This window comes from Patiria miniata, unplaced genomic scaffold (genome assembly GCF_015706575.1).
Source record: "Patiria miniata isolate m_02_andy unplaced genomic scaffold, ASM1570657v1 HiC_scaffold_10, whole genome shotgun sequence".
In the NCBI taxonomy this organism is placed as follows: domain Eukaryota; kingdom Metazoa; phylum Echinodermata; class Asteroidea; order Valvatida; family Asterinidae; genus Patiria; species Patiria miniata.
In genome coordinates, this window is record NW_024037048.1 from 9,132,146 (window position 1) to 9,157,210 (window position 25,065).

At 38.9% G+C, this 25,065-nt stretch overlaps 2 protein-coding genes across 8 annotated transcripts; one reads left to right on the top strand and one right to left on the bottom strand.

Annotated features, from left to right (window-relative positions):
- Window positions 1–329: 329 nt before the first annotated feature.
- LOC119737286 (sodium/potassium/calcium exchanger 3-like) lies at window positions 330–13,105 on the bottom strand. Of its 2 annotated transcripts, none has more exons than XM_038211506.1 (11): window positions 13,007–13,105; window positions 12,588–12,720; window positions 11,364–11,606; window positions 7,981–8,178; window positions 6,635–6,718; window positions 4,564–4,667; window positions 3,853–3,953; window positions 2,977–3,221; window positions 1,952–2,191; window positions 1,697–1,798; window positions 330–1,151 (listed from the first exon to the last, which is right to left on the bottom strand). In XM_038211506.1, exons 2-11 carry the CDS (start codon window positions 12,652–12,654, stop codon window positions 814–816), a joined length of 1,722 nt encoding a protein of 573 aa, XP_038067434.1. In that variant the 5' UTR covers window positions 12,655–12,720; window positions 13,007–13,105; the 3' UTR covers window positions 330–813. The 2 variants fall into 2 exon arrangements, with proteins under 2 accessions (XP_038067434.1, XP_038067443.1); XM_038211515.1 differs by lacking the exon at window positions 13,007–13,105 and adding an exon at window positions 11,700–11,767 and having other exon boundaries at window positions 12,588–12,692.
- LOC119737296 lies at window positions 5,089–21,582 on the top strand. 6 transcript variants are annotated; one of them, XM_038211546.1, is made up of 5 exons: window positions 5,089–5,560; window positions 16,948–17,155; window positions 19,955–20,098; window positions 20,713–20,869; window positions 21,184–21,582. In XM_038211546.1, the coding sequence occupies exons 2-5, from the start codon at window positions 17,149–17,151 to the stop codon at window positions 21,266–21,268; spliced, it is 393 nt and encodes a 130-aa protein (XP_038067474.1). In that variant the 5' UTR covers window positions 5,089–5,560; window positions 16,948–17,148; the 3' UTR covers window positions 21,269–21,582. The 6 variants fall into 6 exon arrangements, with proteins under 6 accessions (XP_038067474.1, XP_038067456.1, XP_038067465.1 ...); XM_038211528.1 differs by lacking the exon at window positions 5,089–5,560 and adding an exon at window positions 16,047–16,432 and having other exon boundaries at window positions 17,050–17,155; XM_038211537.1 differs by lacking the exon at window positions 5,089–5,560 and adding an exon at window positions 16,061–16,432.
- Window positions 21,583–25,065: the final 3,483 nt, after the last annotated feature.

Below are 25,065 nucleotides of genomic sequence, written 5' to 3' on the forward strand. Positions count from 1 at the left end.
TCATTTTCAAGAGGAGATTCGACCCTAACAGAGGATATCTCCCTTTGATTCACATGTGCCCTACTCTTATTCCAATTAGCAATAGTATCTCGGTTTCGTTTTTTTTTTCTTCACTTTTCACTTTCATTTTTCAGCCAAAATTGAAGCAAAATTGATAAAATTAGGTCCAACATTTACTTTTCTCCAAACGACTCAGAAAAACCTTTTGAAGACAGAAGGGCATCATTCGATACCAAAACACCAATGACTTAGAAGATTTTGGCAAAAATTAAGAATTTCTTGAGAAAACATTTTTTGACTGATTTCCCTGAAGTTGTTGACGCAATTTCTTTTTGAACGGCACATCTGTAGCTGTCTATAAATCGAGTTTGAATGTATAGTACGGCCTTTGAATATTTCTTTTTGGCCAAAATTGAAAAAAAAATAAAAGGGGTTACTATTTAATTTCTTAAATTTCCTTCCCCCATCAGAAACTAATTTGTGCCCTAACGTCTATGTTAGTACTATTTAATTTCATTTTAAGTACTTCTAACTAATTCTTTTAGAATCAATATAACAATTATTTAGATTTCGAGCTCATTAATTACCAAAACAAATATTTTACAGTCAAAATTAATTAGTGACCTTTTTAATGAGCTGTAATCAGTAATTAATAATTTTTGCAATCTTGCTTCGTATTACCATACTGACAACTCTAAAATGTGGTTGGTAGTGGTATAGCTTGAAGGATTTGTTGATGACCGGTTAATGAAATATTATACGCTCGTTATATCAGCAAAAGTATAATTTAAGCAAAGTTAAATAAAAATGAAATTATTCTCCCTTTCTTGGGCATTGCGGTAATGTCAACCCTTTGACAAGTACATTCATCTCAAGCAAGATAGCGGGTATCAGGAAAGCAACGTAGAACACGATAAGAACTACGCCTATCTTTTTATTGAGTTTAAAGCTACTTAGCTTGATGATAATTAATGAGACGACGACTGTTGCAAGTAGCATGGCAGCAATGATAGTTAAACCATCGCTGTATGTCGGCACGGGTTGGCCCTGTTGCACGGCGGCTGAATGTAGGAACCAGGGTAGGCCAAGACCCAGTAGAATATCAAAGATATTACTCCCGATAGAGTGGCAAATAGCCATGTCACCATAGCCTGTAATTAAACAAGGAAATCATATAGAAAATATCTGGATTAGTGGATTACATAATTTAGACATTACTTTCTTGTGCTGATTTGATCTCAAGTAAGGGGTGAATTCCTACAACGATGCCTGCTTTTCGATTTTGTTCTTACTTGCTGATTGGTAGGCCGGCGTACGTAGTATCAAAATATCAGGGAAATATGTCGCTCGTGTTAGTTTGAGGCGCGCGCGCGTACTTTACAGAAACCCTATTGGTCGAAGGGGCACTGAGTGCGCGCGAACCACCTGTGCGCGCGCGTGTTGCTACCTCAGTCATTGCTTTTAATTTGGTTCGGCGTCAAGTCTATAAAATGCTGTATCCTCGACCCTCCATTAATATGTTGCAGGTAACGCTAGCACGCGCGTTGTCACACACAGTTAAAGGTGAGTGCGTAGCTTTAGGGGGTCTGACGATATTATTCTAGAGTGAGTTTGTTTGTTTGTTTGCATTATTGTTTAGTGTTTGTTTTCAAGGACAAATATTGCTATTTAAGATTTTATCTAATACAATGCTTACCGTTCCTTGCCGCGATAACACTTAGGATGGTATCTGGCGTACTGGAACCAGCGGCAACCAGTGTAAGGCCCATTACCGAATCAGGCACATGGAATGCATAGCCTGAAATGTAGAAAGCACGTAGTGAAATCTAAATCATAAACTAACAATCAAAAATAATATAATACATGCTTAGACACCTCAAGGTGACGTAAATGAATATTTCACTGATTTTAAATGTTCATGGGTTTGCGGAAAATAAGTCTGTGTTCTGACCTAATATCGTCACCATCCAGACGAGTAGGTATGTCACGGCCCCAATCCACGCTAACGCTACGACGAAGGTTACAGGGTACCACTTTCTCCAGCGTTTTAGTGAACAGTTGGGAATCGTCAAGTAGAAAAGGAATGACGGTGGGAAACCAACGAACCACAAGAATCGCTTACAGCATCCATCGGGAATTAGAAACGGAGAGAGTGGGTTGACTTCAGTTTCTTGTAGCTTCTCGTCTGGTGCTGCGTAAAACACAAAAAACTTGGTTATAGGCCTATCTAAACTGAAAAAGAAGAAGAAGATATTTCCATGTTGTGCAATTAACACCCATTATCAGACCTTGTATGAATATCAATACTCTCTTCCACTTTGTATACCCATTTTGATGGAAGAGATAAATTAGGCAAGCAATTTTAATTTAGCAAAACAGTTGGAGAATGAAAGTGTTCAGTTCGTAGAGGTAGGCTAAAGGCCTGCGTCATCTGCTTGAATCGGATTCTTCGACCTTGAAAATATTAACCGCCCTGAATCCTTCAAAATCCTCTGTGCCAAAGTGGAGGGATTTGGAGGATTGAGGTTACATGGCAAAAGTGCGTTACTGATTTTGTAGGATGCACTTTGTCACGGTCTTGGGCCGGACCTTGTGTTGTTTTTTGCTCAGCCATATAGGCCTGGATTATGCTTGAAATCCTCTGTACTCCTCCAGGATGTCACTGGCCAAGCCTCAATATATTGACAGTCACTGCCGCAGGATTTTGCAGGATTCAGGCAGTGGTCACCCCTCCACGGACCATATTCAAGAAATAATGGAGGAATTTGCAGGATTGAGGCATATGTTATTTTCCATGAGGCCAATTGGAGGATTTTGCAGGATTGAGGCTGCATCCTAGCAAAAATGCCTGGGGGGTTAGGGTAATGGAACATCTATGACTAAGATCATAAGTCAAGCATTGTAGGAATATAATTCCTCATCTGAATTTAACCATGGACCCTTTCTAAACCCTTAGTCTATCCATTATTGACAAACCTGTTTTGCCTGAATTGTCATTGTCATCTGCACCGAATGACGAGGTTTGCAATTTCTGGTCCACTACGATGGGCGTGGTCTCCGCCCCCGAGGAGGTGAGATCAGAAGACGTTACGTCATCACCTTCACGGTCGTGGTCCGTTTGACACCCGGAATAACTCTCCATGTAACGTTTGATCGGTGGGTCGAAATATAGGAAGATGAGATAGGCTATGTACACGATAATAAATATCATAGACTCCCACCTGAAAAGAACAGAAAACAGCACAACCTTTATTTTTTGTTTAAATTGATGTCACCCCAATTTGACGGGAAGTTAGGTTAGTATCAAGCTGTGCGTGACTTAAAGGGGCACTACGTCCTGAAATCCCTGAAAATTTCACGTTTTGGATTGTTTACTTATACTATTTTAAACATCTGGTTGAAAGGAAACCAACCTAATGTCTTATACCGTTACCGAGAAAATACAAAAAATCCCGGGAGTACGCATACGTTTTTCCTGTCGTTTTCAGTCAATGTACGACACATTGTGCGTCACACTGTGTGTCACATAAATTACACAGAGCACCGATGCACAAACAATTACACGGCTGGAATCACAACTAGCACCCAAACTGCTCGACTTTTGGGGTCGCAAAATGGACCCCGAAATCGTTCTCGCACGCATAACACAAGAATAACGCAAAACGTCCCCTTTTATGGGAGAGTTGTGTGGATGTTTATATCCTACTTTTCAATGCTCGTTCCGATTAACATCGTTCAAAGCGCGTTTTGTAGCCCAATTTGGCGCATTCCAGGACGCAGTGTCCTTTTAATTTTTACAAAAATGCTGGGAAATCGGTTATTATACTTAATTTGAGACGGTGGATTTCTTACCAATGAACAACGTTATCCCAGATGACCAAGACGAGACCTATGACTGTTAAGACGTACCATAAGAAATCTCTAGCAAGGGGCCATCTGGAAAGATACACAATCTGCAGAAACAGAACAGGAATAATGTTATACTTCTGTCTTGAATACTGTATTTTCATTGGCCTAGAACAATCACTTGCTAAGTTTATAAAAAAAAGTCATGGCACACTCCCTGTGGGATATCACGTACGTGGTACGGTGTGAAATGCTTATATCGTTGGTACCCACGCTATTTTCACCATGTTTTCACGCATGCATGGGAGCAGCGAACTAGCAGACGATCAGCTGTTTCGAGCACGCGACATGCATGAGAGTTGATGTTCGATTGTCATGATTGTTGTGTTTACTGCTGTTTGTTGTCGTGATTTTTACATCAACATCCAAAGAATCCAAGACAGAGGTATAACGAAACAAGTGTCGACTGCTGTGATGTAGCATATGACGTTTCGGGACATGCACCCGTGTTGTCCATTCGGCCGCTAAGCTTGGATCTTGTATGATATCAATCATGACTTAAACAACCTGAAGAAATTCTCAATCTAGCATACTTATCCACTCTAAATTATCTGGTCCCATACACTTGGTTATAGAGTGAAACTAAGTCTTTGCAAACATGAATGTTTTTGTGTAAATTTGATTGTGAATAAATTACCAGAAAACTTGACAACAAACCTGCCCAGCGAGTACTCCACACAATCCAATGACACAGAGAATATTAAACACGGCTGAGCCAATAACCGTCCCAACGCCGATGTTACCCTTTGCAATGAACACTCCTACAACAAAACGAATACACAACTTAATTCAAACACCTGCTGAATGTGACATTTGGTGTGTTTGATGAAAGATTTGAAAGATTTTCTAAAAAGAACAACCATCCTTTGTGTTTATGCTTCTGTATACAAGTTATTTAAATTATGTTTTGGATAAACTTGCGTAATCCACTGCATTCAGAATTGTTCCGGACATTAGGTTGAGAAAAGACGAAAAAGTGGAGATTCTTTTATTCGAATGGGCGACAAGTCATTTCAATTAAAAACTCCATCCCTTCTCTCGCAACTATTGTCCAGTATACAAGGGAAGACAAATCGTCGATTCTTATTAATACTTTGAGCTATGAGATGAATTCGATCCATTGTTCAGTGTTGCCCAGCTGTTTATAACTCCCGACCCTTAACGTGATTGTGCTCGCGCTTTTACCGAATCTTATTGTTAATTCTTGGATGGGTGAACAACTTCTGTTCATTCGTCATGATGCACAGTCAGTGTAGGACATAATATTTTGTCCTAGAAAACACTAGTCGCCATGACTTGGTGTTTCAAACACCTTCGTTCCCTCACCAGGCCAAATGGGTTAACACGTTCTTTGCAGCTCCGGGAATATACTGGATTACGAAAACTATTAAATGCTATTGATGTGATCGACTAAGGCATTGAGGAGTTTGAACAGCAAGGACATGGATGTTTGTCAAGAAGCTCACGGGGTACACATCGGAATATCATTGGAAATAATTTCGTTTGGACAATTTCATAACTTTGGAATATAATCTGTGTGTGTTGCTAAAGCTGAGCTGATCAAAGGAACCACAAGCTGAAGAAGACGAAAAAGAAGAAGACGAAGAAGAAGATGAAGAAGAAGTAGTAAAAGTAGAAGAAGATGTATTGATTGGTAAGTTCCTTTCACTCAATTTGATTGATTTAGTTATTTTCCCGTTCTCTATGCACATTTTTTCCGTGGTTAATGATTATTTTTTTTTTCACGGGCCAATACTTGGAGGAAGAGTTCTGATAAAACTCAAACTAAATGGGTTCAGACTAGATTTGAACATACACTTTAACTGAGTGAATTTCAGTGAAAATTGTTATAGTGCGAATGTTTAAAACGATAACAAATTACGATAAAAAATAAAAATTTAAATGAGTATAATAAAAATAAGAATTAAAATGACAAAAAAGGAAAACTAAAAATATGATAAAAAGAGTGTTAATACTTTTGCACTTTTAGTGAAAATTAATAATCGCAACCGAACATAAAATAAAACGAATATCAGCGCGGCAAATGGAAAAATGCAGAGAGATTATTTAGTGTTAAAAATAAAAATAAAAAATCCACTGAAATAAAATGCTACAGAAGCAAAGTTAAAATATAGTAGGCCTAGTTATTAAAATCGGATACAGGTCGAGAAAGGTGCTTTACAAAAAGTACCTATACTTTGAAATTTAAAGTGGACTGTTACTTTTTAAATTAGTCTCGTTTATACATGGAATTGTTTGCAGAGGCTATTCACAACACAAATTGTACATTCTGAAAATAATCCACAATAAGGTGTTGTTTCCGGCTTAAAAATAATGTACACTTTGCTGAATAGAGTATTAGAGTGACGTCATGCACAAGCGTAGTTTAAGGCCTTTTCATCCATACTTTAATAAAACTTCAGGACATGTCTTGTTAGACATGTTGCTTCGTACAAAATAATGGTTATAGGGCAAAGAAGGGATGATCCCCGCCCCTAAGAGAGGGCACGTTTTGTCCCATGTAAATAACGGATATCTGACGCGTCGACGGGAAAGCCGACACGAATGACAAAGTACACATAATTATGAACTTGTAAAATGATACGGTAGAATATTATTACATACCAACCTGCTGTGTACATTGTGGCGCCGAGTGTGGCACGTGTGTAACATTATAGCAAACATTAATTGGTTACGTGCAACATGGCATATGACTGGTATATTTTACCGAAAATAGAAGTGAAGAGTTCTGGCGCGGATCCTCCTATGGCCATGAACGATGCACCAGCGACATCCTCTGATAAATGTAGATCTAAAAGTAAACAGACAAGTGATAACACGTATCAGATATTCCATTTTGTTTTCTTTGTGACGATTCGAATCCAGCATAATTTCATAATAAAATGGAATAGCTCTGGAGTTCGCTGTTTTCATTCACAATTTAGGATGGCCTTAGGTGATATGTAAATATTCATCTTGTTTTCCACCTGGTACGCAATTGTGAAATTGGCTGATTTCACAGATTCAAATATGTCAAGTATAAGCAATGGGGCCCTCTTATACAAACAACTGTATTTTAATATGAACGAGTTTCAGGAAGCCAAAACTATTTTTGTTAATTTATTTTGAGACGTAGTTATTGTTATTACAAACAAAGCCAAGTAAAGTTAAACACAATAACACCGACAGCTGTTATGTGTCGGCTATATGATTCCATGCGTGCGTATGATTATTTCTTTTGATTAGTATCGATGACGACTTGCATTTTTGTTACTACATGTATTTGCATATGGAGTTCTGACACTTCCAATTTGAATATGATTATTCACACACACACAGGATGTTCCATAGATCTTTTTTTTGTGTGAAACAAAGCCAGGAGTCATTTTGTCCCGATGAATTACTAAACCGCTCGAGCGAATTTTATTTTAATTGGATGGAGGGATGATTGTCATGCAATAATACCAACATGACAGATGTGTACTTCACAAAATAGGCTCTGCAGCAAAAACTACTAGACCGAATCGGGAGATCTTGATATCACATTTCTTCTACAAAGATTCTCCATCAATAGGTATAGGTGGTTTGAGTCTCAAGGCTGTTTGTTGGGGGGGGGGGGGCAGCCTGTATAGGGAGTTAGGAGATGGTACAAGGTCTTGCGGCGAATTGGACTCGGCTAACATATGAATTTATATTTCTCTAGATGAAAATGTAACTCAAAAAATTGGAAGCTTCTTAATTAAAGTTTGTTGGTAGGGAGGCAATTATATTTCGTATTAACCGAGAAGTATTGCGCATTTTTGGAAAAATTAAGTTGGTGTTCCTGAGATGTAGCTTTTAAAAAAAGTTGGAAAAACACAAACTCCTTGCCCCAAACAATTACTCTAAGTTTGTTTATGTCGTGCATTAAGCGTCGCAGCAATATTAAGCAGTGGCTGCAAATGCTTAGGAAATTAAAGTTGATCGTTTCGTTATACATTCGCAGTGAAGTTTGTCGAGATCGTCATGCTGTGTCTACGATTGTTGGATGATCGTCTTTATAACTTAATAGTGGCTTTGGATTCAGCACCATACCTGCGCACAGAATTTCCAGTGACGACATGAAATAGTTGTCACAGACCAGCGCAAGGATGCCAAACATGTAGAAGACGGCCGCTAAGTTGATGAGAAATCCGCCATGGCGCAGCACCTCCCAACTCATGAGATTAGGCGGGAAATTATCGATACTGGGCGGTGTACAGTTCACATCGAGGGCCGGTGACACGTTCTTGTCTGTGGAAAACAAATATCTCAGAGAAGTGAGGCAAAGAACCACCACACACAAGCTTTGGATCAAATTGAATTCATAAAGTAAATTTTAACCTGAAATACGGTTTACACCGAGTGTCGTTTTGAAATGTCGATTGTTTTACATCATCAGTTGTTTGTTTTAACGCAAGAAGTTTAACATATGTTATGTTGTCGCCTGAGTGATTATCAATGAAATTCTTAAACCACATAATGATTATTTTTCACAAGGGCCGCCCCCCCCCCCGCAATATTTGTAAACAAATGCCCTTTTTTTTCCTGAACAAGTGCCCTTTAAAAAAAAGTCGTGGCCTTTTTTGGTGCCATCGGCCGTTACGGGTGACTTTTTTTTAAATTTCGCGCGCGTATCGCCCTGAAAAGCACCATATTATTGTCAGTAATAATGTGCATAATTGTCAGTTTTGAACAGCACCCCCATCGACCGAGGGTATCAGGCCCCCTGTGACCTTGACACGCCCCTGCAGTATTTTCCCAAATTAATTTTGACAAATATTTCAGGACATATTTTAGCAACAACTCCTTTAAACGACCAAACCGTATGGAGAATTGTACAGTGTACATGTACGTGCGTGTCACTGAAATCACACGCAGCAAGTGTATAGGTCTAGGTCATAACACGTTACTCGGCACCTGATTCATTTTCGAGAGTTACTGAAGCACGCCTGTCGGCAATCCATAAAAAAGTAGACATACCAGCAACTTTCTCATTTTGCTGATATCTTTATGAGCATAAATTAGCCACGCATTTTTTTGCAGAAGCAGTAACACGAACTTGACGAAAGAAATCAAATTCAGTGAAGTCTGTATAGCCTACAGCGCATCATCAACCGATGTCACAAAAATCGACCGGTATTGTATCACTAACCGAAAATGTGGCACAAAATTACCGATAGCGTAGTAATTGTTACTAAGGGAATAACAGGTTGAGGAGCCGGTCTTCACTGCGTGATAATGACCGGGTGTGGGGGTTACCGCTGTTAATGGACCGAGACGAAGTCGAGGTCCATTAACAGCGGTCACCTCCACACCCGGTCATTATCACGCAGTGAAGACCGGATCCTCACACTGTTATTCCCATTAATAAATACCGAAAACGTATTAACGAAATAATCAGTGAAAATGCTCCAATTTTGTGACTTTCTTTCGGCGATATTTCCAGACTTTTTTGTGTTCATGTTCATGGGCCATATTTTAGCTTAACAACTATAACGACGTAAACTCAACAGAAACTGCTGCCGTAGCGAAACAAATTACAACAATGTTTTCGTATCTTTACCTGATAGAGGAAGTTGAAATCTCGTTTACACATTCCTTGTGTCCGGCATTACAAAGATGCTTGGTTTAGGAAAGGTAAATATGTCGGTGGGTGAAGTGTTCAAAGAAAATAAATCGTAGATCTACGCTTTCGTCGTAAACATCCTCAGTATATACTGCACTGCTGTACGATGTCGTTTCAAAACTTCCTTACGCGCGCGCGCGCACGCACGCATCCCTAGCCCTAGCAACTGTGTTGCGTACGCGCGCGTCAGTCTCACGCGATGGGGGTTGAGCGCATGTGCAGTGCTCTATTGTTACAAGCTACCGCAGGACTGTTACTATATTTTGACCAATCATTGGCTTGCATGGGGCTGAACGGGGCTGGATCAATGCTGGTTCAGGGGCCATTTATTCGCTTGATCTTTGAAGCCGGTCCATTATCACCGTTAATGACCGGCCACGTGATCGAGTCTCGACCAATCAGAAACCATCAACTCTCCAAGGTATTTATTAATATACTATCGGTCAATTTTTGTTAAATTATCGGTCCTAACAGATATTGACAAAATTGTCTGAAAATGTTTTCTACACTATCGGTAAACGTTTGTCATTAGTTTTGGTGGCATTATCGGGTGTGACATGTTATCCGTTTGTTATTACATCATCGGTTGTAACAAAGCTACAATGGGGAGGCAGAAGTTGTCTTAAAATCGATACTGTTAAAAAAAGAACATGTATTCTTTTCTCTCCTTGCGAATTCAATTTTGCATTATAATACTTTATTCCGATTTTTGGCGTCTGCAACCCTAGGGTTTCATTTTGTGCTCAAATGAACTTTCCATGATACGAGAGTCGAACTCTGGCAGCCAATAAGTCGAAATTTTCTGAAGAAATAATTCAATAACTAAACGTTGGTGGATTTCTTCGTTTGATGTCTCATTCAAAAGTGAATAACTTTTATATTTCTAGAAATTGTTTTTTTTTTTGAAAAACAAATCTACTCTTTTGAGGTGCATTTCGAGCACATCACAAAGAACCATCTTTAAGTCATTTAATGTATATTTAGCAACCGTTTGATTACGACATTTTACCATAATTTTTATGCAATTTCATACCATTCCTATGTTTCTTTGGTTCATTGGAATTAATGAACCTCATACAAGAAACAATATGAAAGCCACAGCGATGGATGTTATGTGGAATGATTCCGAAGTCTGATGACATGTGCCTTCAGAAAATTCTAGTTAAGAGGTGTCTCATTGTTCGAGGACGGACAACAGGCGTGATGCAAAAGTGATTGTCCCTTTTTGTGGGAATGAGAGTTTTTTATTCCTTTTTTTCCCCATTGTTAGCATTTTTATATTTCCCTACAGAAATATTCACAAGAGCGTAATACATTTCCGACACCGCACGCATCCGGGTGCGTATATCTCTCAACTGGCCGACTACTTCCGTTTTATCATGTGATTTCTCGATATAACCGCACCACCGAACTAAACTAATTCACAAAACCATCAAGTATGTTTTTGTCATTAGGGAATGCAGTTATCATTGTAGCAGTCCAATGACATGAATTTGTTCTGCATTACCCCCCCCCCCCCCAAAAAAAAATATATATATCGGGTCAAAATGTGTGTCTGAGGTGTTTGGGTGCATAAGTTCAAACAAAAAAGTAAACTTTAACCAATTGTATACGTAATATATGTTCCTTTTATCCTCAACTGTTAAACAAAAATGAAAATTCAAAATGATGAAACAAAAATTAATAATTGAAAGTAAAATGTGTGTTTTTTTTTATTCAACTTGGCGATCATAGGAAAACTCATTTCGAAAGATCCGATACCGATAGTTGGAAATTTGTAAACTGTTGAATCTTAGTTGATGAGACTCACCGTGAATGGCCGCCAAATCCAGTGGGGAGGCTGCAGCATTTTCCCCGTCTGTATCTCTCCTTGAGACACGGTGATCAGGAATGTCACCGTGGAGGCGATAGTCTAAGTCCTCTATGCCTAGAGCAAGGAGTGCTAACGCTGCTACTAGTGCCAGACAGCTAAGACTGAAGTAAAGGTGAACTACTGAGGCTGCCCTCCATACACGATAGCGATGAAAGCGACTCATATCGGGGAAAAGTGGCCCTGCAGTTGCGTGAACAGAATAAGAAATGACAACCTGTTGCCGTGTAGTGGTGCACGATGTACATGTACGTACGGGTCACTAGATATACATACGTGATGCAAGTCTGTTGTGGCTTGTGCACTGATCCCCAACAGCTCTTTTCATTTTTTTCCATGAAAGGCTGAAAAAAATTACACCAAAAGATGATCAAGTCACGCGGTTAACTGCGGAACAACAGATTGGTTCAGTCTATAGCCGTGGTCTCGCTCAACGGTAGGTTGGGGAAAATAAATTGTATTTGGCAATGAATTGCGGACGGACGTGTGCAGTCATGTGATACAAACACACAGGAAAGTTGTTTGACTCTCAATGTCATGAACTCTACTTTTAGTTAAAGGGACTATTGAGTCACGCTGTCCGTGTGTCCATTCTCACTTTGGCATGGTTTCGGATTTCTTTAGCTTGGCGGAATATTGGTATCGATTGGGCCAATAAATATAGAAGACGATTTGTTAATTACCACCGTCATAATGACTGATTATGCGTTATTTAATTCCGGATATCCTAGATCGACTTTTTAATCAAAAGGCGATCCTTCCATGGATGTGGCTGTGCGAGCTCGGGTATTAGTTGCTGTTATTGGCAGCAACTCATGATCATGGGTCAGATGAACCACGGACCATTACTAAATGGTCCGTGGATGAACCAGGGTGGTCTGAATATGACATTATCGGTTCAAATTCTGAGCGTGCATGGCGGCAAAATGGGCGCCCGCGGCAACTACAGCCTCGAGTGGCCACGCTTAATTGTAAAATTTAATTTTTTTGGGGGGGGGGGGCGTTAGTTGGCCTTGCCGGTCAGGCTTCACGGGTTTACAATGGATTATCAAACACTGATTTTTCAAAGAATAGCACAGCAGTTGAATGGAAATAAAGCCTGGATTAAGCCACGTATGAGGTCAACAATTTCGTACAATATTAGTATAGAATGTGCACACGTACCTGCTGACTCCACAATGCTGAAGCGATGCTTGCTCACCGTCAGAAATCCTGCAGCAACGTGCGCCATGGATCCTACACTCAAGGATGAACGACTCGGCCCAACTCCTGGTTAGACGCGTGATAACGGCCCGTACTGGTGGCAAATACCATGAATACTTTTCAACAAAGACCACTGTGCGCGGTGGCTTTCAGATTTGCAAGGCTCTGCCCCCGATCTGGGGTGCGTTTTGGCGGTCATAACCAAGAATTGGTTCTGTTGTTTCTCTTTGGCTAATGGTTTTGGGGGTTTGAGTATTGCATTACCGTGAGTAATTCTCGTCCATTTAAAATTCCCGCAGAAATTCACTGACAAGAAACAACCGAACCAATTCTTGGTTATGACTAGCCTTTAGTCAAGTCCCACGCGCCTATACCCATACCATCCGTACACGTAACGCACCCTGGATGCTGGCATGTAAAAAGACAAGCACGAGCGGCAAAGCCGCGAGGGCTACGCCGCTCCTCCTAGTCTTTTTACGTGTTAGCATCCGGGGTGCGTCACGTGTCCGGGTAAGCGCGTAGGACTTGACTATAAAGGCTTGGTTATGACCGCCAAAACGCACCCATGGCCTCGAAGTCTGTCAAGCCAGCGAATTATATTTTTGAATATGCATGAGTCTACGTTTTTGGTCTTTATTATTGAATTCTGATAAGTGATAACTACATAACCATGGTAATGCCGAGCTCAATATCTTTAGCTTTATGATGAACAATGAAATGTCGCTTTTGTTTCATCGGTTCGGCATCTTATCTCGCTAAAACTTTTTAATAAAATTCTAATTAAAAACGAAATTTGGGTAAACGGTGTTCTCCTCGAAATTTGACGTTTATTTCCCGGGTAAATACTTCATCTATGACGACAAAAACTGCACAATACCTTCTGTTATATCCTGAAGTATTTATTTTTAAACAATTTTGGAAAAATTAAATCTAAAATAAGGAGTAGTTTTGCTTACAGTTTTATGAATATTTCCGTTTTAGATGTCTTGCAAAAACCCAACACAATAGGACACCTGGAAAATTCGCGATTACGCGCCAACGGGTATTAATGCCCGTTATCACGCGTCTAACCAATTAAGACAAGTCCGCTCAGTGCATTTTGTACTAGAGCTCAGAACAGTCGTTTATCCTGGTGTCTAGGATCCGTGATGCAGCGAACCAACATGCGTGCGCAGTGTCCAAGGAGCGTACAGCTAGTGAACGATATCTGTTTAATTTTTAGGATTAGATTGATTCTCAATTTTTACATTTATTTGTGATTTGTAAACCTAGCGACACTTTGTGCGTAATCACACCGGCATGTGCGTTTAAAATGGAGTGTCCACTCATAATCAGAAATTGTCTATCAGCTTTGTTCAGTTGTGTTAGTTTGTCATAAAAGTCGGCAAATACAATTTATAGCATAAGTGGTACATTGGTGCAATGCAAAATATTGATAGGCAACATCAGCCATTGGTAGTCCTTGGAAGTGAAGTTCCCGTGCTCCAGAGGCTAGTGTATGAGACATGTCCAGCATTTCCCTAAAATAAGGAGCCCGTCTTTGACGAGAAATAACCTGATCATGCAACTATCATCAGCATGGCCCTTTTACCACCCAAGTTCCAAGTTCTGTAATCTCTCATAACCATAAATTACTGTGCTAATCGGAAACCCAACTTCTATTACCAATTATTTTAATTTCTCGGCTAGCATTTTGCTTCGTCACTTGGCATGCAGTCAACAATCTCCTTGAAACAACCTTAAACTGACTTACATGTAATATCCATCACGCAACACAGCTCGGCATGATAACAGGTGTAATGCTATGTAAGTCGGCCAAAAATTGTGTTTCATGTGCCCACCAAAGGAGGTCAGTGTCCACTTTTTCGCATTTTTTTTGTTGGTTGCAGAAAATTATTTTACTACCGCAACCACAATGTATGTCATGTAAAGTAACACTCCGTTCCGTCCTGTCTGTTCGGGTAACAAGAAAATAATATGAAATACAAAGGTAATAATTCAAATTTATGATTTTTTTCTATTAATGTATGAAAAGTCCGAAACGTTTACCTTTGGGTTTTTTCTAGAAAGAGTGGAATTGAAATAATTTTGTGAATATTTTGATTTAAAGATATTCTTTTTGTTATAATTATTATTAAACAAGAAAAGCGTCAATGCTTAAATCGGGTAAGGAAGGGTAAGGATCATTTTTATTAGCAACCATAAACGGGTTGGATTCGTTATAAACTACATCAAAAATGACAAAATACATCACATAAACTTTAAAACCAATAATTAACTTATTCGAATAAAAATGTAACTGAGGTTAGAACAGGTAAAAGTAAAATTTATATTCAAATATGGCCATATAAATTACAAGATAAAATGGATTGACAGTGAAACTATTAAAAATGTTATTATAGCCTACAGTCAAAAACATTTTAAAAACATGTACTTAATTTACGCCAGGTAGAAAAACAACATGACAAACACTAACCGTACAAAGTTCAACAATAGAACGTACAAACAATCAAAAGCAGGCAATCAAAAGCAGACAACATGACAAACACTAACCGTACAAAGTTCAACAATAGGACGCACAAACAATCAAAAGCAGGCAAACAAACAAACAAACAAACAACGCCCCAACACCCCCATCAAGCAAACAAACAACCAGCAAATGACAAACGACCAAAACAGGAAAGACAATCGAACAAACAGACCAAACAAACGGACAGACACCACAACAAGGAAACGACAGCCTATAACAGGAAGCCGACTAAGAAACACACCTTTATAAACAGACAGAACATCAGTCATACACAAAACAATCATAAGCTAAGCGAGCATATGATCACCAAACAGGTAAACAGATTACTGGAATAAGTACAAGAACATTACACCAATTAAAATGTGGAAGGAACACCCACAAACATAAATTAAAAAGCCATTAAAACCCAACACTATTGATTAAATAGACACCACGGGATGAAGGAATTCTTAAACCTGTTTGTTCGGGTGCGTGGGAGAGGGAATTGAGGAGCAGAACATGAAAACTGTCTTGGTAATCTCGGTGGTCTCATTGATACCCATACAACTTCATGTGTGTCATCCTCCAGATTATGCAGTCTCTTGTAGGGAATGGTGTTCCTTATGCAAAACGCGACTCCACCTGCTCTCTTTGATACTCTATCTTTCCGCTCACACGCAAAGCCAGGTAGGGCCACAGCATCATTGGATACATGTTCGCTGAACCATGTCTCAGACACACAAGCGATATCCGCATGGTTGTTATGGGTGACGGCCAGCAGTTCGTCGGATTTGTGAATGTTCAAGGAGAGCGCGTTAAGATTCAAAACGCATGGAAAATTCCATTGTCTCTTAGTAATGCTGACAGTCACTAAATTGGAGGTATTGATGCCGGCTTGGTTTACGTAACAGCTCTTTAGTCTAGTGGGCGTAATTCTAGTGGGTATTGTGCATACTCTTTTCTTGCCGCCCCTGTAGCCTCTCCGAGTAGGTTTAATGCGATTCAGACCGAGGGCCTTAATCCTCTGCCATAAGGCGTTCGGTAGTGGCCATTTGTTGCTCAATACAGCTTCACCAATGCTTCTTAGTTGGGTTGTGGAGTAACCTTTCATGGTTGAGTGACTTTCGACGATATCACAGGGCGTAATATCAAATTTCAAGATGAAATTTTGTCATGTACAACTCACATTGTGTTCATTTGGAGATCTCCAGCAGATGCTACAATCACAGTCCAAGACGTTGGTCAACATTCTATTAATGTTGGTTAACTTATGGGATCCTTATCCGTGTTAAAGAAGGTGAAATTAACAGATATATCGGGAGAGATATCGGAGGTGCAGCCGCATGGCGTCACACTCACTCAGCGGTCGGAAAAGTGTTAAATTTGTGTATTTTCTGATCAATTAGAATCTCAAACATTATTGAATATTTAGATATAAATTTCGGTTTGTACTGATGTCTAACAGTTTAGAAAAATATTAGAGTGTATGCATTAATTAATCCCGGCCTAATTTGCTTCAGAAGATGATAGCAGTCATTGCATGACCGATGTACTGCAGAAAAGTCAACTGAATTAACAACAGGGTTGATATACGAAGCAGACCTTTCCTCCAAGTGGGCGGGGAAATAATACGCGGAGAAGGGAGGGGGATATTAATTTAACAAAACCTGTACATGAAATTAAATATTATATCTTTGCAAGGACTTGTTCGACGGATTCTTTCCATGATACAACCTGCTGTTTATGTTAGCACTTCACGTAAGAATCGATTAACTGAAACCGACAAACAAACAGAAATAATGTTTTGGCCAGCCATCTCATTTTCTTAGACAGTCAACCAATCAGAGAGCTTTCTTTAATTCCACCTGTCGCCGAGGAGAAATCTCCACTTTCCCTTTTCCTTGATTTGAGAAGATCGCTGACAAACCGAAGGCACGGCGCAAAAACGACAGCAGCCAGCTTTTCTATCGAATTCAAACTGAATCAGGCAGTCGGTACAACCAAGAAGACATCATGAGTGGTAAGTGCAATTTCAAGAATCTTTTGTTGGTTGAAAAGTTTGATTTTAGGAGAAGCCTCTTTTGCTGTTAGTATACAGTCTATCAAATTGCAGCTTCTCCATTCCGTAACGCTTTACCGTCATGCTTTATCGTATCATAGCTATATTTGCCTGTGGAATTGGTCTTCCTTTGCATGAAGCAAAGCCTTTTTTTAGCTCTGGAGTTTTTCTAGGAAAGGCAACTCCTTTACGTTTGATTTATTTTGTAAATTTGATATTTTCATTGTGAGGCACAATTGAGCTGTTTGAGAAACTTCCCATCGATAGAATTTATCTCTCTTTGGAATTGGACAAGTAACGAAGTTATGATGAGACGTTTTTTTTGTAGGCCTATAATTAGTCATAAACAGGCAGCTATACCTATGTAAACTTCAAAGAAAATTGGATTATTTACTCATATTTTACGACATGTACACGTAGGCCTACTGTGAGGAGCCCGGAAGTTGTGCCGAATTTCTTGGATTATTGAATTTCCTCTGCCAGTGTTATTGAGGATGTCTTTCATTACTAGGCCAGGTGAAAGTCGCTCAAATGTATGCTAAGATATAAAGGTCAACCGTGCAGGTTTCACACTAGTTAAATGGGTCAATTCTATGGCAATGCTTAACAGCTAGCAGAAATGTTGTGCTGGCTATAATAGAAAATTGTGCTATTCTTAAGCACTATTTCATGGCGTGGATGTGCTAACGCTTGCGCGCATGGACATTTTTTTTATTGTTATACGTCACTAATGATTTATTAAGCGCTTTTTCTCTGGGGTTACTGCTTAAACGGTCTTCGTGAAATAGACGGAGGCTCTGTTAGCAGATAATCGTGTGCTTAGCATGCAGTGTCATGAAAATTGAACATGGATGCGTACTTCATGTGTGGTATGCGCAAGCGCAGTATGGCTAACAGTGCAGTGGAACTTATTCGCAGTGTTTGGGCCTGTTGCTTGATTGGTTTGCAAATAAAGAAGGTTTTTCAAGTGAGCCTCCCAAATCTCTTTCTGAGTAAAGCCAGTACTTTTTAACAAAACAAATAAACAAACACCCAATCACCCCAACAAACCACTATTACCTTTACTTAGATCAAATGTCAAAGTCAGGGGAATATTGCACATGACGAAATCGAAATGGGGCAATGATATATCATCAGGCGTAGATAATCTTTCACATAGTGAAATCTTGGCCAAACAACGCCCTTGTATTGTTTTAAGCCTTGGTCAAATTTGACGAGGTTACACAATGAAATAAACTCTGGAATAATTGAGGAATGATAGTGCTCGATTTTAGTCAACAGATGGGGTACACGTTGACTCATTACACCTGATACACCAACCGGAGGGTCATGCGCCTTAATAATAAGCAATTATTCCCTGTGTTATTAAACCGCATATCACGTACTAACAACAACCACCTGTTGTGTTTTTATCTAAGTTTTGAGTTAATTGAATCGTAGGATCAGTTTCATTGATTAGGGATGGATAATTAAAATGCCATGATATATGAGTATATAAGAATTATGCTTTTCATATTGATTCATTGAATGGAATGGATTCTTTTAGCAAAAGACATGCAATTTTGACTTTTGCATCGCAAAAATTTAATGAGTATACTATTTAATTTACTTGCTCTATAATATATACCATCATAAAAACATAAGTTTAGATTTAAATTTTGTTTTAATTACCATTTTACCCGGTTACAAAATAATTTTATTGCATACCACATTCCGCCTGTGCACCAAAATGTATGTTCAATTTAAATATAGAAATATACCCATCGTTAATGACATACGGCATGGATTTAATTGGGCTTTGAGATTTATTTCTAGAAATCCCATATGATATATGGATAGGAAATCCTTTTATCTGTGGTCCTATAAAACAAATCCTCCCAAATCTAATCTAATTGGTTTGATTAATACCCACAACTAATCACTAAACAAATAAAATAATTGATTTCAAAAGGAATCAATAGTGACGAATATAAATGTCCGACTCGGCCGCCGACATGTCACTGCAGCAACTAACATGAAAATCCTCCCTATTATGTATGAAAATAAATTTGAAACTGGCTTACACTCGTACCTATCCGCTTGATTAAAGGGTTTAGGCGTAAGACCGAACTTAACTTTGTTCGTCATCCAGAATATTATAAATGCTACATGCTTCATTCAATTTTATAACATACATGTATTGGCTTTGTAACTGTGAACCGTTTTAAAATTATTACTATTTTTTACAATTACCCACCCCCATCTAAGCTATAATTGTTTGGATTATAAAAGAAATTCAATATGCCCGCCCCCCCCCCTAAAAAAACATAACATTCTGGAAACGACCAAGAAAAACCTTTCGATTCAAGATTAGCATATATCTCAATACAATCGCCAATTATTTGAACAATGCTGGCAAAACTGTGCATTTTTAAGAAATAGATTCATATTTTGACTGTTTTCCCCCAAATTTTCGACCCACTTTAATTTTTAGTGTGGAAATTAAGAATCGTTGAGAGACCCCGCGGAATCTGCAACGAAAGTTTCAAACAATTAAACATTTTATTCATTGCAATAAAAACTTAAAACTTGCAATGGGACAACTTTACATTTCCGTTTGAATTGGCACAAAATGATGTTTCTGTAAAAGTACTTACAAAAAATAACCTTAGCTGGAATTTGAACAGATTCCAGTATTGAAACTTTTTTGAAGAGCTGCCTTTTTCCCGTCAAGATGTTCAAGAAATTATTATTATTATTTTTTACACTTTACTTGAACAGAGCAACTGGGACTGATCCAGAACCGCAACCAGAAGTTCAAGGAACTATTTGAAGGTGGTGATATTGAGGCATTAGGAGACGCCCTCTACGTCCAAGACTGTAAGATGATGGTTCCTGGGGAAAAGACGGCAGAGGGAAAAGAAGGTATAATGGAGAACAAACGAAGATGCATTGCGTCTTGCTGTTGCAAACTTGCTGGTTATTTTACTGAAGGACGCCCTCATGTGCTAGGCTACTTATTGATGAGCTTTTTCAACACCTGTGCTTTGACTGCCAAAACGCCAGCCTCATTTCCAAATTATGCCAATAATCATGATAAATCAACCAATTACGTAACTGATGAACCGGGTTCGAGTCCATCCGGACCTACTTCTGACTTCCGATCTTCATAGGTTTCATTATTATAAAGAATCAAGTAAAATACACTGACTTAAAATGGCCAAATTTCTCAGTGCAATAAATACATCAACATTTTACTGGCCTTAATTGGAATTCGTGGCCATTCGGAAAAGTCCAAACACACTTAAAATAGTTCAACTAAATGCTCATGCCTAGAGCCATTCTATTGTAAAAGCTAGTTCGAATTTTGCCGGCAAATTGAAAATTCCATACTTTGACGTGCCACTGACGTACAGATAAATTACATGACGTAAATTCAACCAAACCCTTCCGATAATATTTTGATAATTGAATGCTATATGTTGTTGTATCTATTCATACATACATGTTTACTTTTTCGACACACCTGTCAAAAACAGATGCGAAGAAACTCCTGACATCACTGAAGACAGAGGGCGCTGTTGTGGTCAACCTGCAGGCTATAGAAGTGGGGCCGGTCAATGGTGGTGACGTGTTGTACGAACGAGGTGATTATGACTTCGCAAAGGCCGACAAAACGCCACTCAAAATGGGCAAGTAAGTTGAAAACATGCAAATATTCCATTTCAAGGTCGATCATGGTTTTAAAATCTTGTCAATGTCCCCATTACTTTGTTAATGGAGTACGATGTTTTGTCGAAGTTGAACACGTTAATTATTGCTCTTAATTATTTGATCCATATGAAGAACTTGCACAAAGTGTTAAGAAGTAAATAACTTTAATTATTGGCTGATTATTTCCATTGTCTCCGACTTTGATTCGACATTTTCTGAAATCAGGGGCAAACAATCATTCTTTCAATTTCCAGTTTTTGTTGAATCGTGGTTGATTTTACTTTGTTTTTCTACAGATATTTGGTGATTTGGAAACGTATCGATGGCGAATACAAGCGATACACCGAGATCCTCAACAGCGGTAATAACAGTAACGCTTAAAGTCACGAGTGAAAGAAAAATAACAAGAAACGCCTCTCATCAGCAAAAAAAGCGACGATTCAAAGTCTTTTTCGGGAAAGTCTTACAAGAAGTGATGTAATGTGTCCATCAATGTGTAATGTGTTTTGAATGACACTGAAGTTCGGCGTAGTAATTTTCTTAATAGCTCATACAGGCTCCCTGTTCAAAACTCAACGCGTGATATCTTATTGTTCCCAATAATTATATGTTCCCAATAATTATATGTAATTATGCTCTTTTTTGTAGAACGCATGCTTTTGCCGTAGAGGGCGCTCATCAAGTATGATGATGTGCACATGCCATCATGATTCAATTAAACTCGCTGCTTGCGTAATTGATGGCGAGTCATGTCTTGATTCAGATTTCAGTTACTTTATCAACATTTGTTTTTTTAAGGTAACCAATAAGCAGAAGATATGCCTTCGAATTAAAATACTAAGTGTCAAGCATTCGGGGGAAATTATGAAGAAACTCATACCTGAATTGGGTCACTTTTTTTTTTTGCAATTCTGATAAGTTTTACATATAACCTGAGATATTTTAAATGCTTAGGGGTATTACTATAGTGTCATTTATCATCAATAATCTTCTCGATCTCTTATACTTGCTCAGAGAATCGGCACATGATCATTGGTTCAATTGGATTAGTGGTTATAATTATGTTGTGTTATTCCCTACAATTTGACTTCATATTGCAACCTCATTAAAGGTAGAGTTCATCATTTGCCAATTGCGATTTTTTTTCGTTTAAACCAACAAAAGTGTTCAAAATCTAAATGCGGGTGCTTACTGAATAACTAACCTGATGATGTTTCAGCTCGTGAATGCTGTATAAAATACGAAAAAACCCACAATATTCTAGGATCCCGAATTCAAATCATAAGTTGCCAAATCATGTTTTGAATTGCGCCCAAATTCAGCAACTGGAACATGTTCTCATTCAGCCGATTGCAGCTACATGCCAGAAAGAATAATTTCACAGAGAGTTTGGTACCTTTACTATCTTTAAACCAAGTATGCATTATGCTTTTCAACAATAATGTTTACAGTTACTTTTTGATAGCTGCAAAATGATCTACTTTACCTTTAGATATGTTTGGTAGCCTACTGTAATAGTTGTGAAATAAATGCGTTATCTCGGCTGTAATTGACGACCTGCTTCTAGTTTCTGATTCTCTCTATTTCAGTAATTTTATGATCAGAAGAGGGCGCCAGACAGAATAATGGGAGCTCAGTCATTGATGACATGCATCATCATAGGTAGCCCAGTCTAAGATAGGCCTGGAAAACACTCTATATGTGGAACCTTAATTCTTAAAAACTCTCACAGGTGTTTAGGCTGCACAGCAAAATGATGATCAACAGGTCATCTTTCATTTTCTTTAAAAACATTTTTTGGTCATCACGTAGAAAACCTGCCATAAAGACGTCCCAGTGTACAGAAAATGCATTAAATACATGTTGTACTGGTTTAAAATTGCCCTTTTATTATTGTTAAGTGCATGTACATAAACCATATAAAGTATTAAGACAAACCAATGTTGTAGTCACCTAAAAACTTGTTGTCATCACGGAGAAAACCTGCCGTAAAGACGTCCCAGTGCACAGAAAATACTCCTGACTATATTGAACTCGCAGAAACAACCTATGCGTTGCTTGAACAATAACCCATTAAATTCATGTTGTACTGGTCTAAAATTTCCGTAAATTATTTTTGGGCACATTTTCATCAAGCCTATAAAGTATTAAGACAAACCAATTGTGTAGTCACCCAAAAAACTTTTTTTTGTCATCACGGAGAAAACCTGACGTAAAGACGTCCCAGTGTATAGAAAATACTCCTCTTGACTATTTGAACACGAAGAAACAACGTACGCGGTGCTTGAACAATAACTCATTAAATGCCTGTCGTACTGGTTTGAAATATCTTTTAATTATTGCTGAGCACATATACCTAAAGCCTATAGAGTAGTAAGACAAATGAATCATGTAATCAACCAAAAACTTTTTTGTCATCACGGAGAAAACCTGCCATAAAGACGTCCGAGAGTACAGAAAATACTCCGGACTATTGAACACGGAGAAACAACTACGCGCTGCTTGAACAATAACTCATTTTAATGAGTTATGTTTTACCTGTTTGAAATTTTTCTTAATTATTGTTGAGTACATGTACTTAAAGCCTATATAGTATTAAGACAAACCAATGTTGTAGTAATTAAAAACCTTGTTGTCATCATGGAGAAAACCTGCCATAAAGACGTCCCAGTGCACAGAAAATACAGTAGCCTACTGTATAGTCGTGAAATAAATGCGTTATCTCAGCTATAATTAACGACCTGCTTCCAGTTTGAGATTCGCTTCATTTTAGTAAACTGATCATCAGAAGAGGGCGTAAGACAAAATCATGGGAGCTCCGTCATCAATGATGACATTAATCATTCATAAGGAAAGATTGTCCCTCACGATCCGATGCTACACGACCTTGTGTTCATTTTGTAGGTTAAAAGGGAATGGATTAATTAATAACCAAATGGATGGCTAATGGATCATGAATTGGCTTTGTGTAATCAAGTATATTAACATCCCCGGGTTGAGTTGACCTTGACTTAAAAACCAATTTCTCTTGGTTCCGCTGAAGTATGCTGCTACTTCGAGCGGCTTTGTTTGCTAAGTAGTTGTCAATTCTTTATAAGTTGTCCATTAGCGAGGCGTAAGAGCTCAATGTGCGTTAAAATTTTATGATTGTCGTCATCGTCCGCTCTCGACGAACACATTCCCTATGTTCACCCAAGGTAGTTGAGGCAATGAGCAGCTTTAGACCGATGGTGTTCAACATCTCCTCTACTCAAGCAAGTCATATCGGATATCTGACCGAATCGCAAACTGCAGTTTTTGTTGGTCAGTTTGTTGTTACCAAATTGTCTGCCTTTTCTCCGTGCGGTTGTAAAAGTTTTTAACTGTGATGATGGCACTTGTCATTAAAGCAATCAGTGGGATGTTTTTGGTGTTTGTAATGTTTAGCGGCTCCGCTGCACTGACCTGTAACACAGAAGAAACTTGTCCACCAACTTGGACATATTGGAACGAGTCATGTTACGTTCTCACGACAGAAACATTTACATGGTTTGATGCTGTGGCGAAATGCCTCACAATGGAAGGCAAGATGATGGCACCTCGGTCTCAGGAGGAAAATGACTTCATCCAAGATATGATTCAAGACACGGGTTTGGACCACTGGATATTCTGTAATGATCTAGCGATGGAGGGACAGTGGGTCTGTGGTGGTGACTCGAACTTTAAATACAGAGCTTGGACACCAGACGAGCCAAACAATTATCATCAAGCGTCTGAGTGTGCGCGGATAATACTGACTGGTCAGTGGGCGGACTATACATGCACACGCCTCTTTCCCACCATCTTCAAACGCGATGCTTCGAAGCTGGGACAGAGGTTGCATCTCCGAGCATGGCGGCTTCTGCATTCCTGCTTGCTTGGTCACGTGATCAGGGAGTTTCAAACTAAGAGCCTCAACGCATGCGCGGTGGAATGCTCCAACGATCCCGGATGTCGCTCATTCAACGTTCTTCACCAAGGGATGAAGAAAATCTGCCAACTGAATGACGCAAACCGCTTCGATTCAATTCAGAGTGAGTTTGTTCAGATGACCAACTCATTTTGCATCTACGGAGAGAAATAGGGCTAAAAATCATCCAAATTTGGATCAAGGCGCGGCCATCATGTTTCTGGACATTTGATACATTGTAGCATAACGA

Excerpts from the sequence above, each read along its gene's own strand:
- LOC119737296 (XM_038211528.1), top strand. The coding sequence starts at position 16,406 with ATGGGATCCTTATCCGTGTTAAAGAAG. Across the intron at positions 17,156-19,954 it reads CCAAGAAGACATCATGAGTG|AGCAACTGGGACTGATCCAG; the intron begins GTAAGTGCAATT and ends TTACTTGAACAG. Across the intron at positions 20,099-20,712 it reads GACGGCAGAGGGAAAAGAAG|ATGCGAAGAAACTCCTGACA; the intron begins GTATAATGGAGA and ends TGTCAAAAACAG.
- LOC119737286 (XM_038211506.1), bottom strand. The coding sequence starts at position 12,654 with ATGGCGCACGTTGCTGCAGGATTTCTGACGGTGAGCAAGCATCGCTTC. Across the intron at positions 2,192-2,976 it reads TGACAATTCAGGCAAAACAG|CACCAGACGAGAAGCTACAA; the intron begins GTTTGTCAATAA and ends TGTTTTACGCAG. Across the intron at positions 1,152-1,696 it reads TGTTATCGCGGCAAGGAACG|GCTATGGTGACATGGCTATT; the intron begins GTAAGCATTGTA and ends GTTTAATTACAG.